The sequence below is a fragment of the Cebus imitator genome, unplaced genomic scaffold (genome assembly GCF_001604975.1).
Source record: "Cebus imitator isolate Cc_AM_T3 unplaced genomic scaffold, Cebus_imitator-1.0 Scaffold118, whole genome shotgun sequence".
Classification (NCBI taxonomy): domain Eukaryota; kingdom Metazoa; phylum Chordata; class Mammalia; order Primates; family Cebidae; genus Cebus; species Cebus imitator.
The window spans coordinates 2,687,758-2,707,353 of record NW_016107433.1 but is presented as its reverse complement, the minus strand read 5'-3'; the positions used below and the strand labels follow the sequence as shown (position 1 = coordinate 2,707,353).

The following is a 19,596-nucleotide window of genomic DNA, read 5'->3' as shown; positions in this document are numbered from 1 at the left end:
ACACACTTCTCGGTATATATCTAAAAGATCTTGAAGATATTTGCACACCTATGTTCACTGCAGCGTTATCCACAATAGCAAAGAGATGGAGGCAACCTAAATGTCCCCCATGGCAGACACTTCACTGAGAAGACAATTTGATATAAACATACAATGGATCATATTATTCAGCCTAAAAAGGGAAATCCTGTCATAATCTACCACACTTAGCCAGTCACAAAAAGACAAATACTACATGAGTCTACTTACATGAGATACCCAAGGTAATCATACTCATAGCAACAGAAGGTAGAATGTGGTTACCAGGGGTTGAGGGAGAAATGGAAATGGAGGGAGAGTTGTTGTTCAGTAGATATAAAGTTTCTGTTTTGCAAGATAAAGTTCTAGAGGTTTGCTACACAACAATGTACATATTGTAAACACTAATCTACTGCACACTTAAAAATAATTAGATGGTAAATTTTGTAGGTTTTTTTAAATAAAAATTTATCTGCTCTGTCATTCATGTTATGAGTTTTTTTAACACACACACACACACCCCCCCCACACACAATCTTTGGAATTAGTAAAACTGAAACAAAAAATAGGCAAATGATCTGAATAAGACAACTCACCGAGAAGATGTACAGACCACTAATAAGCATACAAAAAGATGCTCAACATCATATGTCATTAAGGAATTTTATTTATTTACTTATTTTGGGACATGGTCTTGCTCTGTCCCCAGGCTAGAGTGCAGTGGCACAATCTTGGCTCACTGCAACCTCCACCTCCTGGGTTCAAGCAATTTTCCTGCCTCAGCCTCCCAAGTAGCTGGGATTACAGGTAGATGCCACCATGCCGGCTAATTTTTATAGTTTTAGTAGAGACAGGGTTTCACCATGTTGGCCAGGATGGTCTCGAATTTGTGACCTCAGGTGATCCAAAGTGCTGAGATTACAGGTGTGAGCCACCATGCCCGGAGGGAATTTTAAACAAAAACAATGAGATACCACTATACACCTATTACCATGTTAACATTTAAAATGCAGATAACACCAAAGGCAGATACCACCATTTCTGGTGGCAAAGTAAAATGGTATGGCCATTTTGGAAGACAGTTTGGTGGTTTCTTACAAAACTAAACACATTCTTACCATATGATCTAGCAATTGTGTTCCTTGATATTTACCCAAATGAGCCAAAAACTTACATCTACACAAAAAACCTGCACACAAATGTGTGCAACTAGCAAAATGTCCTTTACTGAATGAAGAAGTGTAGGATGAACAGGTTTGTAGGGGAAGTGCAAGATTTGTTTTTACAGCTATTGAGTTTAAGATAGCTATTATCAGTCTCTGTCATGTCTAGTTGCCTACTCAATATCCAATCTTGCATTCTTCCTTAGAAACAGAAGACTGCTTTTATCCTGAATAACAGTATGCACAGATAAAAGACTATTTCCCACATTCCTTGCAGAGATGTCCGTGGAGTTGTATGCTGATGTTATTGGGTAGGATTTCCAGAAAAGCCCCACAGAAGGGGAACAAGGCAGCAGGTATGTATCATTTTTGTCCTTCTCCCCAGTTTCCTCCTGTCTGCAATTTTGGATACGATGGCTGCAGCTTCCAGTAGCCATCTTGAGTCATGAGGCAACCCTGAAGGGTAGAAGCTACTTTGCTAAATACACAAGACTTCTGTTACATAAGAAAGAAACAAACTTCTATTTTGTTTTATTATTTCTAGTTACTTCTACTAGCAGCTTAATGTGATTCCTAATGGTTATAAATATGCAAATAATGTTAAATAAATCTGTGATTCAAGAGCAGTACGTAGGGCTGGAGATATAAATTTGGGAGTTGCCAGGTCCAGGAGGTATTTGAAGCTCTGGTACTACATGCAATCACCAGGGGACAGGGTAGTTGATAGAAAGAGGTCTGAGCCCTGGGCACTCCAATGTGTAGAGGCCAGGAAGACAAAAAAGAATCAACCAAGGGGAATGACAGTGTAGCCAGGGAGGTAAGAGGAAAACTGACAGAGAACCAAATAATGCCAGGGGGAAAAAAGCACAAAAAAAGAGTTGCAAATAATAGATAAGCACAGATTGAAAAAAAAAAAGAGTCACAGAAACATTTGTTCAACTGTTTTCAGTAATTATATTGCTGGTGACAGTGTTATACTAATAACAGCAGTACTCTTCTTATACAATAGTATATATAATGTGGGGAAAGCAAATGGGTTAATTATGTAATATTTAAATTTGATCATCTCTGGTGCCCCTGAGATATGGAATGGGTTGTGAGAAAAGGAAAATCATACGTAAAATGGAAGAGGTTCAGTTAAAACAATGTGTTCTTAAATTTAAATTGGAAGTAACTGTTTGAACACACACCTACACACACACACAGCCCACTTCCCACCTCTGTCCATCAATAAACAATTACCAACCCCAATAGCAACAAGTGTCCTTAGTGCCCAGATTGAAATCACCCCTCCTGTAAAAAGATGGTGAGGCTTCTGCCGGGCGCGGTGGCTCAAGCCTGTAATCCCAGCACTTTGGGAGGCCGAGGCGGGTGGATCACGAGGTCAAGAGATCGAGACCATCCTGGTCAACATGGTGAAACCCCATCTCTACTAAAAATACAAAACATTGGCTGTACATGGTGGTGCGTGCCTGTAATCCCAGCTACTCAGGGAGGTTGAGGCAGGAGAATTGCCTGAACCCGGGAGGCGGAGGTTGCAGTGAGCCGAGATCGCGCCATTGCACTCCAGCCTGGGTAACAACAGTGAAACTCCGTCTCAAAAAAATAAATAAATAAAAAATAAAGATGGTGAGGCTTCTTAGAAAATGACTCCAGAGAAGAAAATATATAAGACTGGAATATTGGCTGGGTGCAGTGGCTCATGCCTGTAATCCCAGCACTTTGGGAGGCTGAGGCAGGTGGATCACAAGGTCAGGAGTTCGAGACCATCCTGACCAACATGATGAAACCCCATTTCTATTAAAAATACAAAAATTACCCAGGCGCAGTGGCAAGTGCCTGTAATCCCATCTACTTGGGAGGCTGAGGCAGGAGAATTGCTACAACCTGAGAGGCGTAGGTTGCAGTGCGTCAATATCACGCCACTGCACTCCAGCCTGGGTGACAGAACACGACTCCGTCTCAGGGAAAAAAAGAAATAAAGACAAATATTCTGTCGTACCAGATAGCATGGTAACTGTCATATACTTTTATATAAAAACCCCTTCTAAATGACTCAAGAGTCCACCTGAAGAGGTTCTTACTGGCCAAAGATGGGACAGTTTGAGCATCAATAAGGATAAACTACAATGGATATTAAATCCACACATTCACAATAACATTTTTTTTTTCTGAGACAGAATCTTGCTCTGTCACCAGGCTGGAGTACAGTGGCACGATCTCGGCTCACTGCAAGCTCCACCTCCTGGGTTCAAGAAATTCCCCCTGCTTCAGTCTCTCAAGTAGCTGGGACTACAGGTACACGCCACCATCCCTGGCTAACTTTTTGTAATTTAGTAGAAACAGGGTTTCACCATGTCGGCCAGGATGGTCTTGATCTCCTGACCTTATCTGCCTTGACTTCCCAAAGTGCTAAGACTACAGGCATGAGTCATTGTGCCCAACCCCGCAATAACATTTAAAAAAATTATTCAGGCAGACAGATCACTTGGGGTCAGAAGTCTGAGAGCAGCCTGGCCAACTGGTAAAACCTCATCTCTAGTAAAAATACAAAAATTAGCCAGGCACCAGTGCACTCCAGCCTGGGTGACAGAGCAAGAGTCTTCTAAAAAAATCTATTAAGGTAATATGCTATATAAATAAAATAAAAGATAAAAGCCATAAAATCATTGTCATAGACATAGAAAAAGCATTTAACAAACCCAAACCCTTCATGATAAAAATATTCAACAAATGTGGAATAGAAGGGAATTTCCTCAGCCTTATAAAAGACATTTATGAAAAACAGACAGCTACATCATAGTTAATAGTAAAAGACAGAATGTTTTCCCGTTAAGATCATAAACAAGACAAGCATGTCCACTTATGTCACTTCTATTCAACATTGTACTAGAGATGCTAGCCATGGCAATTAGGCAAGAAAATGAAATAAAAGCCATGCAGAATGCAAAGGAAGTAAAGCTATCTCTGTTTGCAGAAAATGTATTTTTTTTTTTCCCTTGAGGCAGTCTCGCTCTGTCACTCAGGCTGTAGTGCAGTAGAGTAATCTCAGTTCACTGAAACCTCTGCCTCCCAGATTCAAGTGATTCTCCTGCCTCAGCCTCCCAAGTAGCTGGGATTACAGGTGCCCACCACCACGCTCAGCTAATTTTTTTGTACTTTTAGTAGAGACAGGGTTTCACCATGTTGAGGAGGCTAGTCTCAAGTGATCCACCTGCCTCAGCCTCCCAAAGTGCTGGGATTACAGGCATCAGCCTGTGTGCCCACCCAGCAAATATTGATCTTGAAATCCTTAAGGAATCCACTAAAAACCTATTAGAATTAATATATGAGTTCAGCAAGGTTATAAGATTTAAGATATAAAAATCAATGCTTTGATTGAATACATTAGCAATTAATAATCCAAAAAGGAAATTAAGAAGACAATTTTATTTACAATAATGCCAAATAAAAAAATAGGAAGAAATTTTACAAAAGAAGTATAAAACTTGTATTCTGAAAACTACAGTACATTGCTGGAAGAAATTAAAGACCTAAAAAAGTAAAAAGACATCCTGTGGGCTAGGTGCAGTGCCTCACACCTGTAATCCCAGCACTTTGGGAAGCCAAAGCTGGCAGATTCCTTGAATCCAGGAGTTTGAGGCCACCCTGGATCACATGGCAAAACCCCGTCTCTACAAAAAAAAAAACAGAAAAATTAGCCAAACATGGTGGTACATGCCTGTAGTTCCAGCTACTTGGGAGACTGAGGCAGGAGGATCACAAGAGCTCAAGAGGCGGAGGCTGCAGTGAGCCACACCACTGCACTCCAGCCTGGGGAACATAGCAAGACCGTCTCTGAAAAAAGACATCTTACATCATGAATTAGAAGACTTAATGTTATTAAGATGGCAATTCTCCTTGAATTGATCCACAGATTCAACACAATCCCTATTACAATTTCAGCTGTCTTTCTTTCCCAAGAAACTGACAAGCTGATCCTAAAATTCCTGTGGAAACACAAATGACTCATAATCACCAAAAGAATCTTGAAAAAGAACAAAGCAGAGAATTCATATTTTTTTATTTAAAAACTTTCTACCAAGCTATAGAATTGAGAATTCAGAAATAAACCCTTACATTTAAGATCAATTAATTTTTGACAAGAGTGCCAAGAGAGTTGAATGGGGAAAGAATGAATGAATGAATGAATTTATGTATGTATGTATGTATGTATGTATGTATGTATGTATTTGAGACAAGGTCTCACTATGTTTCCCAGGCTGTCTTCAAATTCCTGGGCTCAAGTGATCCTCCTGCCTCAGCCTCATAGGTAGCTAAGATTACAGGGGCATACCACCCCACTGGCTAAAATAGTCCTTTCAACAAATGGGGGCTGTGACAACTGAATATTTGCATGCAAAAGAAAGTTTGACCCTTACTTCATACCATATACAAAAATTAACTCCAAACAGAAAAAAGTCCGAAATGTAACAGCTAAAACTATAAAACTCGAGGAAGAAAACAGGAGTTTTCAAATGACACCATCAAGAAAGTAAAAACACAAACCACAGAATGAGAGAAAATATTTATAAATCATATATTTAATAAGGTACTGGTCTACAGAATATATAAAGAACTTTTACTTATGACTAATATTAAAAAAAAAAAGAACTTTTACAACTAGACATTAAAAACACAACTCAGTTATAAGGCAAAGAAATAGCTATTTTTCCAAAAAGCAAATGGTCAACAAGCACAGGAAAAGATGCTCAAAATCACTACTCACTGGGGAACTAGAACTCAAAACCACAAGTGTTATCATTTCAAACCCATTGGGATGGCTATAATACAAAACAGGCTGAGCATGGTCACTCACGCCTGTAATCCCACCACTTTGGGAGGCCGAGGTGGCTGGATCAGTTGAGGCCAGGAGTTCTAGCCCAGCCTGGCCAACATAGTGAAACTCTGTCTCTACTACAAATATAAAATTAGCAAGGTGTGGTGGTGGGTGCCTGTAGTCCCAGCTACTTGGAAGGCTGAGGCAGGAGGATCACTTGAACCCAGGAGGCGGAGATTGCAAGGTTGCAGTGAGCTGAGATTGTGTCACTGCTCTCCAACCTAAGGGACAGAGTAAGACTCTGTCTCAAAAAAAAAAACTAGCCAACCAACCAACCAAACAAAAAACCCACATAGGTATTAGCAAGTGTGGGTAAGAATCTGGAGAAAATGGAATACACTGTTACTGAGAATATAAATGGCGGGTAGGGGAGCGAAAAAAAAAAAAGAGAGAGAATATAAATGGAAAAGTGTTAAACGCAGAGTTGCATATGACCCAGCAATTGTATGCCTAGGTATATACCCAAAAGAAATAAAAATACATGTTCACACAAAAAAACTGTATATGCTGCCAGGCATGGTGGATCATGCCTGTAATTCCAGCACTTTGAAAGGCTGAGGTGGTAGCATCACTTGTGCTCAGGAATTTGAGACCAGCCTGGGCAACATAATGAGACCCCGTCACTACAAGAAATAAAAAATTAGCCAGGCATGGTGATGTGCCCCTGTAGGCCTAGCTACTTGGGAGGTTAGGGTGGGAGGATCACTTGCGTCCAGGAGTTGAAGGCTGCAATGAGTGTGATCGCACCGCCACACACTAGTCTGGGTGACAGAGGGAGACCCAGTCTCAAAAAAAAAAAAAGGCAGGAATAACCCACAAGTCTATCAACTGATGAATGCGGTACATACATATACAATGGAATATCATTCAGCCATAAAAAAAATAAAGTTGTGATACATGCTACAATATGGATGAACCTTCATAACATCATGCTAAGTGAAAGAAGCCAGACATAAATGGTTACATAGTGCATGATTCCATTTATAAAAAATGTCCAGAATGTAAGTGAATAACGTTGATTTAAAAAAAAATGTCCAGAATAAGCAAACCTAAAGAGACAGTAGATTAATGTTTGCCAGGGGCTAGGGAAAGGGGCAAAAGAGAATTTTTTGGGGATGTGATTAAAGTGTCAATATTGACCATGATGATGGTTATACAATTCTAAGAACATACTAAAAACCATTAACTCTTGTATTTAAATAAACTGTATGATAAGTGAGTTATACCCCAATAAAATCACCAAAAAAATTGGGCCAGGCACGGTGGCTCGCCCCTGTAATACCAGCACTTTGCGAGGCTGAGGCAGGTGGGTCACCTGAGGACAAGAGTTCGAGACCAGCCTGGCCAACACAGCAAAACCCCATCTCTACCAAAAATACAAAAATGAGCCAGGGTGGCTCGAGCTGTAATCCTAGCTACTTGGGAGGATAAGGCAGAAGAATCGCTTGAACCGGGGAGGTGGAGGCTGCAATAAGTTGAGATCGCACCACTGCCCTCCAGCCTGGGCAACAGAGCGAGACTCCATCTCAAAAAAACAAAACAAAACAAAAACCCAGGCCGGGCGTGATGACTCACGCCTATAATCCCAGCACTTTGGGAGGCCAAGAAGGGTGGATCACAAGGTCAAGAGATGGAGACCATCCTGGTCAACATGGTGAAACCCCATCTCTACTAAAAATACAAAAATTAGCTGGGCATGGTGGTACACGCCAGTAGTCCCAGCTACTCAGGAGGCTGAGGCAGGAGAATTGCTTGAACCCGGGAGGCGGAGGTTGCGGTGAGCTGAGATCACGCCATTGCACTCCAGCATGGGTAACAAGAACAAAACTCCGTCTCAAAAAGAAAAAAAAAAAAGGAAAAAAAAAGACCCTACAAAAAACAGTGATGTATACATACGGGAAAACCATAAGAAAAGTAATTTTCCTTAAGGTCATTAACTATTCAATATTTTGCTTCATAGTTTAATCTATTAACTTTTTACATTTTCTTTTTCTTTTTTTTTTTCATTTTGAAACAGGGTTTTGCTCTGTCCCCCAGGCTGGAGTACAGTGGCACAGTGTTGGCTCACAGCAACCTCTATCTACCCGGCTCAAGCAATCCTCCCATCTCAGCCTCCTGAGTAGCTGGCACTACAGGCGTGCACCACCACATCCAGCTCATTTTTATATTTTGTGTAGAGATGTGGTCTCATTATGTTGCCTAGGCTTATCTTGAACTCCTGGGCTTAAGCGATCCTCCCACCTCAGCCTCCCAAGTAGTTGGCACAACAGACACATCCCGCTGAGTTTGGCTCACTTCTGTATTTTGTGTAGAGACAAGGTCTCATTGTGTTGCCAAGGCTGATCTTGAACCCCTGGGCTGAAGTGATCCATGTGCCTCATTGAGCCTCCCAAAGTGCAGGGATTACAGTATTGAGTCACCACTCCTGGCCTCACTTCTTATATTCTACCTATTTTAAAGAAGTATTGGCCAGGCGAGGTGGCTCACACCTATAATCCTAGCACTTTGGAAGGCCAAGGTGGGTGGATCACCTGAGGTTGGGAGTTGGAGACCAGCCTGATCAACGTGGGGAAACCTTGTCTCTACTGCAAATACAAAATTAGCCAGGCATGGTGGCACATGCCTGTAATCCCAGCTACTCGGGAGGCTGAAGCAGGAGAATTGCTTGAACCCAGGAGGCAAAGGTTGCAGTGAGCTGAGATCATGCCACTGCACTCCAGCCTGGGCAACAAGAGTGAAACTCTGTCTTAAAAAATGTAGGTCAGTATAACAGAAAAAAATGCTATCTCATTTATAAGGATTTTAAAAAATTTGGTGAGGAATGTATATCAAAGACAAATAAAATCTCTTTAATGTCTAGCTTAAAAATAGCTGAATTTTTGACAGCTGCTTCAGCATTTTATTGTAGTATGCAGTCATAGCCTCACATAGATATGTTGTTGGAAAAGGGAAGATTATTTGAATAGCCCATTCAGATCATGTAGATAGCCTTCCGTCCACAGAACCAAAACTCAACAAGTGGTTTCGTAAAGATTAATTGCAATGTGGAATCTGAAATCTTGTCGATAGTTTCCATATCATGTTGCATTAAAAATCAACTGGTTTCCCTTGCAATTTCAATGGATCTTTTTTATGCATGCATGATTTTGGAACACCATATATCATTTATTTGGAAACGTATTTGATCCCTGAGTTACACAGATTTTCCAAGTGTTAAAAATGATTCTTGGCCGGGCGCGGTGGCTCACGCCTGTAATCCCAGCACTTTGGGAGGCAGAGGCGGGTGGATCACGAGGTCGAGACCATCCTGGTCAAAATGGTGAAACCCCGTCTCTACTAAAAAAACTACAAAAAATTAGCTGGGCATGGTGGCGCGTGCCTGTAATCCCAGACTACTCAGGAGGCTGAGGCAGGAGAATTGCCTGAACCCAGGAGGCGGAGGTTGCGGTGAGCCGAGATCGCGCCATTGCACTCCAGCCTGGGCAACAAGAGCGAAACTCCGACTCAAAAAAAATAAATAAATAAAATAAATAAATAAATAAATAAATAAAAATGATTCTCTACAAAAGATGAAAAAAATCGCATTTGATATTAACACTAATCTCATCAGAAGAGCAAGTACTGGGAAGCTGTCAAGTTCACGGTAGCAGATATGAGTTTTCCAGAATTCTAATTTTTGCTTGAAAGCTACAATTTTATCATTGGCAACAAATAGTATCAGTGTTTTCCTCATGTGACAGACTAATTTTGGTGATTTTGGAGAAAATATCTGACAAATACCCAAATCTGACTAAACGTGTTTGTCAATCAGTCATTCTTTCAATTAAAAAATGATGTAATCATGAAAAAGCGTGGAATTCAGCTGAGAATTCACATGTGTGCTTTTCCTTGAGACAACAGTCATTCTTCAGTATGTAGTAGAAGTGCTCCATGAGCACTTCCCATTTCATCACACAGAATGTCAAAAAGATGAATACTCAAGGGTCAAGATTAAATAAAATTAATAATTTTTACTATTTCAGCAGAGACATAAGTTAAACTGGCATTTTTTTCCCCTCTGCAAATCCATGTGGGGACAGATACAATTATTCCTAACACAGTTTGGTGCCAACTGCCTTGATTCATGCGAAGGTGCCAGCAATTTTACCCACCCTCAGTGCAAATGTCAATAATATGGAAAAAAAAGCAAATGACATTTTAGTATTACTATGAAAATAGCTTTGGACTCACAGGGCCCCTGAAAAGGGGATTCCCAGAGGTCCATGAAGTATACTTTTGAGAACTGCTTTACTGAGCTGATTCCCATTAAACCAACATGCAAATTAAACATTAGGTACCTCAGAAAGAGTTAAATACATTTCAAAATTACTCCACATATGATCCAAGTAAGACAAAGTGTTGGGGAAAGCAACAGATATTCTATCATATTCAGTTCTATTGCTAATCTCAAAACAGACATTAAAAAATATAAAGTCTAAGAGAATTTTTTCCTACAGATTTGATTATGAAATATTTGGCAAAGGGAATCTAATGCAAACCAGATGCTGGACTCTTGCTGAGCAGCAGTTGGTTGGGAACATTGCTAAAAGGCCCCCATTTTGTGGAGAGACCAGATGAGCTCATGCAAAGGCGTTTTGGCAGCTTTTTTTTTTTTTGCCCCACAAATCCCATAAGCACAACACTACTCAATATTCCACATTCTAAAGTCAGCATGCTTTTTTTCTTTTTGAAATCTTTTTCTCTTCCAAAGAAAGTTTATAGGAAAAGACAACAAAATCCATATTCTGAAAAATCCAGAACACCTATAAAACCTGTGCCTTTCTACCTGTGTTGTGTGCCTGGCTTTAATCTCAAGAAATGTGTAAAATAAAAATCCTCTTCATTTATCACTTTCATGCTTTACTTAACTCTTCATTGGCCTGAACTATTAAAACCCATGCTTTGGGCCGGGAATGGTGGCTCAAACGCCTGTAATCCCAGCACTTTGGGAGGCTGAGGTGGGTGGATCACGAGGCCAGGAGTTCAAGACCAGACTGGCCAATAAGGTGAAACCCCGTCTTTACTAAAAATAGAAAAATTAACTGGGTGTAGTGGCATGCACCTGTAGTCCTAGCTACTCAGGAGGCTGAGGCAGGAGAATCGCTTGAACTCGGGAGGCGGAGGTTGCAGTGAGCTGAGATTCCGTCACTGCACTCCAGCCTGGGAAACAAAGCGAGATTCCATCTTAAAAAAAACAAAAAACAAAAAACAAACATACTTTGGTTTCGAAGAATCTGTAAATGTCCAATCCAATATAAATGGCAGCTAACAGTTAACATTACTCTAAGGATGTTATTTGATTTTGAACTACAATCAACTTATAATTTTTCAGGGTTTTGTTTTGTTTTGTTTTTTGTTTTTTTATAATCAAGGTCCTTTATTTCTTTTCCTTACCTATATGTTTATGCAATCTTTTTTTATTCTGTCTCATCCACTCATAAGAGCATGGTCCAAAGTATTAAAAATAGAATTGGGAAAATTAAACATTCAGCCCTTTCTCATTACTCATTTAAATCTCAAACACTCTCCCCTACATTAAAAACACTTTCTGGCCTTGCCTCCCTCTATAGGATACTTCCTGGTCTAGTTTCATCCTCTGGTCTCTCTCAGGGCTACCCTTTACCCTGCTCTGTTTGGTAGAGGATGATTAAGCCCCACTTAATTCTACTGGGCAGTGACTTCAACCAATTCTACCTGGCCAACATGGCCACATGGAAAAACTAAACCTTTTATCTGCCATTTTTTATCCTAATCCACTAGTACTTCCTGAACAAGGAGTAAAGAATCCCTGTTGTTACATTAATTAAACTTATTAAGAAACAACATGAAGTGGGATGGTGGCTCACACCTGTAATCTCAGAACTTTGGGAGGCTGAGGCATGAGAATTGTTTGAGCCCAGGAGTTTGAGACCAGACTGGGCAACACAGCAAGACCTCATCTCTAAAAAAAAATTAGCCTGGCATAGTGGCTCATGTCTATGGTCCTAGCTACTGAAGGGGCTGAGGTGGGAGGATAGTTTGAGCCCAGGGGTTTAAGGTTATAGTGAGCTGTGATCCTGCCTCTGCACACTCTAGACTGGAAAACAGAGTGAGAGTTTGTCAGAAAGAAAAAAAGAGAAGGAAGGAGGGAGAGAAGAGGGGAGAAAAGAAAAGGGAAAGGAAAAGGAAGGAAAGGGAAAGGGAAGGGGAAGAAAAAAGAAAGGAGGAAGGAAGACAGCCTAGGAAGCTCTATAAGACCCACCCATTTAATTAATAGTGAGTTCAATTGGCATAAATGAGCATGTTTGAATTCTTTACATTTAATATGAAACTTTGACTATCTGTAAAAATTGGTGGCAGATCAAGAACTGCTCCTTTTTCTTTTCTTTCAATTTTTTTGAGACCAGAGGTCTCATTATGTTGCCCAGGCTGGTCTTGAACTTCTGGACCTAAGTGACCCTTCCAACCTCCCAAGAAGCTGGGATTATAGGCACGTGCCATGGCACCCAGCTAAGTGCTCTTCTTTTAACAATCACCAAATTAAACTAAGTATTATACTTTTACAAATAATTTTTCTTGGACATAATTTTCATTTAATAATAAGTATTATAATTAAAGCAGCTAACACTTGAGCAGTTACAATGTGTCAGGCACCATTCTAGGAAGTTTATTAGTATCAACTCATTTAATACTCACACTCACCCTATCTCATTAGGGTACACTTAAAAATGCACCCTAAAATCTGTGGCACAGAAAGGTTCAGTAGCATGTTACCACTTACTTAGAATAAAACTCAGTTTATTATGAATCAGTCTTAGTCTCTCTTTTAAATCTTGTTGGGTTTAATTATTTTATTGAAATAATTGAATTGTTAAAATATAATTCACACACCATACAATTTACCCCTTGAAGTACAATGGTCTTCAGTATATTCAGAATTTTCAACCATCACCACATTCAATTTTAGCAGACTGTCGTCATCCCAAAGAGAAATTCTATACACATTAGCAGTCATTCCCTACTGGCCCCTCCCCCTGGCAACCACTAATCTACTTTCTGTCTATCCTGGATTTGCCTATCCTCAACTTTTCATATAAATGGAATAATACAGTATGTAGTTGTTTGTGTCTAGCTTCTTTCACTTAGCACAATGTTTTCAGGATTCATCTACATTTTAGTATCTATCAGAACATTATTATTTTTTTTTTGTTTTTGGAGACAGAGTCTTGCTCTGTCACCAGGCTGCAGTGGAGTGGCGTGAACTCGGCTCAATGCAACCTCTGCCTCCTAGGTTCAAGAGGTTCTCCTGCCTCAGCCTCCTGAGTAGCTGGGACTACAGGCATGTGCCACCACATCCAGCTAATTTTTGTGTATTTATAATAGAGACGAGGTTTCACCATGTTGACCAGGATGGTCTTGAACTTCTGACCTCGTGATCTGCCTGCCTCAGCCTCTCAAAGTGCTGGGATTACAAGCATGAGCCACTAAGCCCGGCCCATTATTCTTTTTAACTGCAGAATAGTATTCCACTGCGTGGATATGTCACATTTTGTTTATCCATTCATCAGCTGATGGACACTTGGGTTGTTTCCACTTTCTGGCTATTGTGAATAATGCTGTTTTGAACAGTCATATATAAGTTTTGACGTGGACATAAGTTTCCATTACTCTTGGGCACAACTTAGGAATGGAACTGTGGGTCATAGGGTGACTATATTTAGCTTTTGAGAAACTGCCAGACCGCCTGACACAGCAAGTATATATTTTACATTCTCACCAGCAATGTATAAAGAGTCCATTTTCTCCACATCGTTGTTCACACTTTTTATTTCATCTGTCTTTTTAATTATAATCATCCCAGTGGTTGGGAAATAGTATCTCATTGTGGTTTTGATTTGCATTTCCCTGATACTATGTTAAGGAATGCTGAACATCTTTTCATGTTCTTACTGGCCATTCATATATCTTTGGACAAATATCTATTCATATCATTTCCCCCCCTTTTTTTTTTTTTGAGATGGAGTCTTGCTCCATTGCCCAGGCTGGAGTGCAGTGGTGAGGTCTTGTTTCACTGCACACTGCAACCTCTGCCTCCTGGGTTCAAGCGATTCTCCTGCCTCAGCCTTCTGAGTAGCTGGGATTACAGCTCATGCCACCATACCTAGCTAATTTTTGCATTTTTAGTAGGAACGGGGTTTCACCATGTTGGCCGGGCTGGTCTCGAACCCCTGACCTCTGGTGACCCACTCACCTTGGCGTCCCAAAGTGCTGAGATTACAGGCATGAGCCACCGCGCCCAGCCCCATTTTTCATTACTGACTAGTAAGAATTATTATTATTATTATTTTTGAGATGGAGTCTCACTCTGTCACCCAGGCTGGAATGCAGTGGTACAATCTCAGCTCACAGCAACCTCTGGCTCCCATATCCAAGCAATCCTCCTGCCTCAGCCTCCCAAGTAGCTGGGATTACAGGTGCATGACACCACACTGGCTAATTTTTGTATTTTTGGTAGAGATAGGGTTTCACCATGTTGGCCGGGCTGGTCTTGAACTCCTGACCTCAGGTGATCAGATCACCTCAGCCTCCCAAAGTGCTGGGATTACAGATTTGGGCCACCATGCCCGGTCAAGAAATCTTTATATATTCTAGATATAAGTTCCATCAGATATATGATTTTCAAACACTTTCTCCCATTCTGTGAGTTATTTTTTCACTTTCTTGATGGTGACATTTGAAGCACAAAGCTTTTAAGTTTCTTCAAGTCCAATTTATCTATTTTTTCTCTTGTTTTGAGACGGAGTCTTGCTCTGTTGGCAGGCTGGAGTGCAGTGGGGCAATCACTGCTTACTGCAACCTCCACCTCCTGGGTTCAAGTGATTCTTCCACCTCAGCCTCCCGAGTAGCTGGGACCACAGGCACGTGCCACCACGTCTGGCTAATTTTTGTATTTTTAGTAGAGAAGGGGTTTCACCATGGTGGCCAGGATGGTCTCGATCTCTTGACCTCGTGATCTGCCCGCCTCGGCTTCCAAAAGTGCTGGGATTACAGGTGTGAGCCACCACGCCTGGCCTTTTTCTCTTGTTAACTGTGCTTTTGGTACCATATCTGAGAAGGTTCTGCGTAACCCAAAGTCATAAATATCTACTCCTATATTTTATTCTATGGGTTTTACAGTTTTAGCTCTTAAATCTTGTCTATATCTTTTCCCTACTTGCAAATTAATGCCACTGATAGTACACATACCCCCCATCTTCTTCTTTAGTATCAAAGTGCTTGGTGGTTCACGCCTAATCTACTCTATAGCCAAGAAATGGTTTGCTCATGGCATTTTAATTTGTAGTATTGAACAAAAGCTCGTCTATGGGATGTGGTAAACTTCTGCTTCACGCTTTCAGTTGCACACATTTTAAATAAGAATAAAGGCTGGGCACAGTGGCTCATGCCTGTAATCCCAGCACTTTTGGAGGCCGAGGCAGGCAGATCATGAGGTCAACAGATTAAGACCATCCTGGCCAACATGGTGTAAACCCTGACTCTACTAAAAATACAAAAAATTAGCTAGGCATGGTAGAGCGCCTATAGTTCCAGCTGCTAGGGAGGCTGAAGCAAGAGAATCACTCGCACCCAGGAGGCGGAGGTTGCCATGAGCCAAGATTGCACGACTGCACTCCAGCCTGGTGACAGCGTGAGACTCTGTCTCAAAAAACAAAAAACAAACAAACAAACAAAAAAAGCTACCCTCCTTGTATTCTATGATCAGAACCAAAGTGTAAGCTGCCTCTTCAAAATTTAAAGATAAGAGAGCTCCACAGTCATATTCCTAAACTCTAAATCTGTGGAAAATATAAATTTAATTGCTCTAATTATAATTACTAAGACATGGTCATAGGTTTTTGTAGGATTACTGTCAAATTCCTAATGTAACCATGACAGAGGAAACTGTAACTTAAGTAAAGAATTTAATTCAACTAAGATTTATTGAGCAAAGCATTGTGGGAAGTGCTGAGAGGACTAAGTCATAGTTCTGGACTTAAAGGAGTTTTAATTTAGTGGGGATTTTAAAAACCAGATATAGGAAATTTACAACAAAGAATAGTGTATATTTTATTTTTTTAAAAAAGAAACTGATAGTTAAATTCAGTATTTCTGTAGGACTATTCTGTCCTAAAGGAATTAATGAGGGCACACCTCCCTAATACTGAGGCTCAGCAAATCCTTTATCTCATTCTGTAATCTTGGAGCTCCAGCTCTAAATTACAGAGATACTACTGGAAGGCTATGTGAAAATTATATTTTTTATAAAAAGAATAATATATATAAGGGAAGAATAATATATGTGACAAGTTAAAGGCAATCTTTTAAAGAGAAAGTTTCCTGTAATGCAGAGAATACTCTGCCTTACATGAATCTTTGTCTCCTCAAAGCAGGAAATCCACACTGGGATATAGTTTCATCATTTAGTTCTTTTGACTACCAAATCCTTTACCATGACGCTCTTCTTTAATGTGTAGTTTTTGAGTTATATCAACACCTGATTCTTTTGTAAGTCTAAAAAAATTTGAATTTGAATATATTTTCTAGTTTCCAAGTTATTATCCCATAAGACATCTTGGCTCCCAAGTCTAAAGTTCTCTATTCTTTTTTGCTTTTAACCCTCTACATCTGGAATGCTAGAAACAATCTGTGGCTTCAGGTCAAATCAATGTTTATTTCGTAGAATCAAAATAATGTATTCTTACATTAGAAAGAGAAGTTGAAGAATATTTTGGCTGAGTTGTGTGGTTTATCCACAATACCACATTCTGGTTTAAATGATTTCATCACTCAGTCAAAAGGCTGCCACAATTTCAGTAGTTTTCTAGTCACAGCCAATAAAATAAAGAAAAAAAAACCCTATAATCTTCATGACTAAGCAAGTCTTGAAAAGAACAGTTAGGAAATTCCTTTGACAACATGAAAGGTACACACAAAAAATACTCATGACAAAAACAATTTATTCTGAGCTAGGACCTGCAAAATGATCAATAAGGTTGTATAAGAAAAAATTGTTGTCTGCGTCAACTATATCAGCTACTTAAATGCTCTTTTAGGCATCTAGGATAACAGAATTCACTTTAAAATTATTTTGTAGACTTAGAGTAGGATAAATATTTTACTTCCTTATCTTTAGTCTTACTTACCTTGTGGCAACAAGTGGGTAGCTGTGACATGGTGATGCCCAGGCATCTCTTGTCCATGGCATACAGTCATAGAGCAGCAAATCCTTCTCAGTCACAGCCATGAGGACAGGTCTCCATTGCTGTCTTCCACCATCTAGTTTTGCCTGTTACAATGGAAAAATTCAGAAATCAGGGCTTAGCATAATGATATGTCTTTGTAAAAGTTCCTTCAGTGATGGCCTACCACAATAGGTCTCCATTTTGTTTCCCCAACCTGACAGACTAGACATACAGGAAACATCTCACTAGGTTTACAATGGTAGGGATTCTCCAGTGGGAGATATGAAGTGGTGTGTGTATTATAGACATTATCTAGTGATACAACATAGGTTTTCCCCATTCCATAATAACTAAATATTGCCAATTCTTTTTTTTTCTTTTTTTTTTTTCAGACAGGATCTCACTCAGCTTCCCAAAGTGCTGGGATTATAGGAATCAGCCACACGCCTGGCCAATATTGCCAATTCCAATTAAATATGTTCTAAATAATAGATTTCAGAAAGTCTGATGTGTAATATCTTCTTTTTTTAAATTTTTTTTAAATTGCATTTTAGGTTTTGGGGTACATGTGAAGAACATGCAAGATTGTTTCATAAGTACTCACATGGCAGTGTGATTTGCTGCCTTCCTCCCCATCACCTATATCTGGCATTTCTCCCCATGCTATCTCTCCCCAACTCCTCACCCCCCGCTGTCCCTCCCCTATTTGCCCCCAACAGATCCCAGTGTGTAGTGCTCCCCTCCCTGTGTCCACATTGTTCAACACCCACCTATGAGTGAGAACATGCGGTGTGCGATTTGATGTATAATATCTTTAGGACAGAAACTCCTACTACCAAATAAGTCTGTATAATCTAAATACCAGTTTTTGATGAAGACTTACAATAAGAAATACAGGTTACATTGCAACCGAATATACACATACATAGTTGAATAAAGTATTTTCCAAACAACACAACTCTCTTATTTTGTGCAATGTAATCTGTTAACATCTTTTTTTTTTTTTTAAATGGAGTCTTGCTCTTTTGCCAGGCTGGAGTGCAGTGTATGATCTCCACTCACTGCAACCTCTGCCTCCTAGGTTCAAGTGATTCTCCTGCCTCAGCCTCCTGAGTAGCAGGGACTACAGGCTTGTGCCACCATGCCCAGCTAATTTTTGTATTTTTAGTAGACATGGGGTTTCACCATGTTGGCCAGGATGGTCTCTATCTCCTGATCTTGTGATCTGCCTGCCTCGGCCTCCCAAAGTGCTGGGATTACAAGCGTCAGCAATCAAGCCCAACCTGTCTATCATATTTTTTAAAATGCTGATCACAATTCACTATGTTGTATTTTAGAAAATACTTTTATTTTTTCTTTTAAAAAAAACTTCTATTAACCCAGAACTTAGCAGGTAAGAAAACAAATTATTTTCAAAGGGTTCTCCACTATATTTTAGAAGTTTATGTTTCAGTTTAGAAGGTACCATTGCATTTACTCACATAATGCTCGGTTATCTCTGAAAAGGTTTTAAACTGCAGGGGAACAACTACTATTATCCATATTGTCTAGGATCCAAGGCCAAAAAGCCCAAGACAATATTCAGGAAAAGCCCTGTCATCACCAAAACTTTTCCCTCCTCAGGAGACCTTTGAGCAAGGACTGTTTAACAACACTGTATTTTAACACTGATCCTTCAGCTCAGCATCACTGAAAGCTTCAAGGAGAATTCAAGTTGACAAATCATTGTCTCTTACAGCATTGCCTTCAGAGCCCTTTTCACGTGTTTTCTTTAAAGACTTCTGAAGGTAATTTGGACATGACAGAGAACCTTACATCTATCATCTGAAAGTGGCCTGAGTGGTTTGGTTCTGTGCTATAACATCTATCACTGGGACTCTTTTCTCCTAGGCAGAGCCACGAGCTAGATTCCAAAAGTGGGAAATGAATTTGAAGGGACTAGTGGTCTACCATGTGCTGAAAAGAACAAAAAACAAAACCTAACTGAGAATTCAAGCAAAATATTGTAGAAATAACTACACATTTCTTATCAGTGAACCGAAGTTTTCTAAGACTCTATATTAGTCTATGGTTAACTCTGTAATGTCTGGAAGGATGGTATCAGCTCTAAAGGGGTTCTCTTAGAATCATACATTTTTGGATCACAGATACCCCAAAGGGATTTCTAGTTTATCTTCACTACTACGTCTTTGCCCCCAAGATTATTAGATAGCATTTCAGTAGGTTACATAATATAAAACGCTGTCTTCCCAAACGGTTAAAATAAACTGATTTTTTTTTTTTTTTTTTTTTTTTT

General features: G+C 39.9%; 1 protein-coding gene across 1 annotated transcript in view; it reads right to left on the bottom strand.

Annotated features, from left to right (window-relative positions):
- The window catches only part of SNTB2 (syntrophin beta 2), a 47,801-nt gene that overhangs the window by 18,468 nt on the left and 9,737 nt on the right, over window positions 1-19,596 (bottom strand). Inside the window, exon 2 of the mRNA XM_017539333.2 lies at window positions 17,262-17,404. Within this exon, the coding sequence (XP_017394822.1) occupies window positions 17,262-17,404 (143 nt within the window). The remainder of the gene's footprint in view (window positions 1-17,261; window positions 17,405-19,596) is intronic.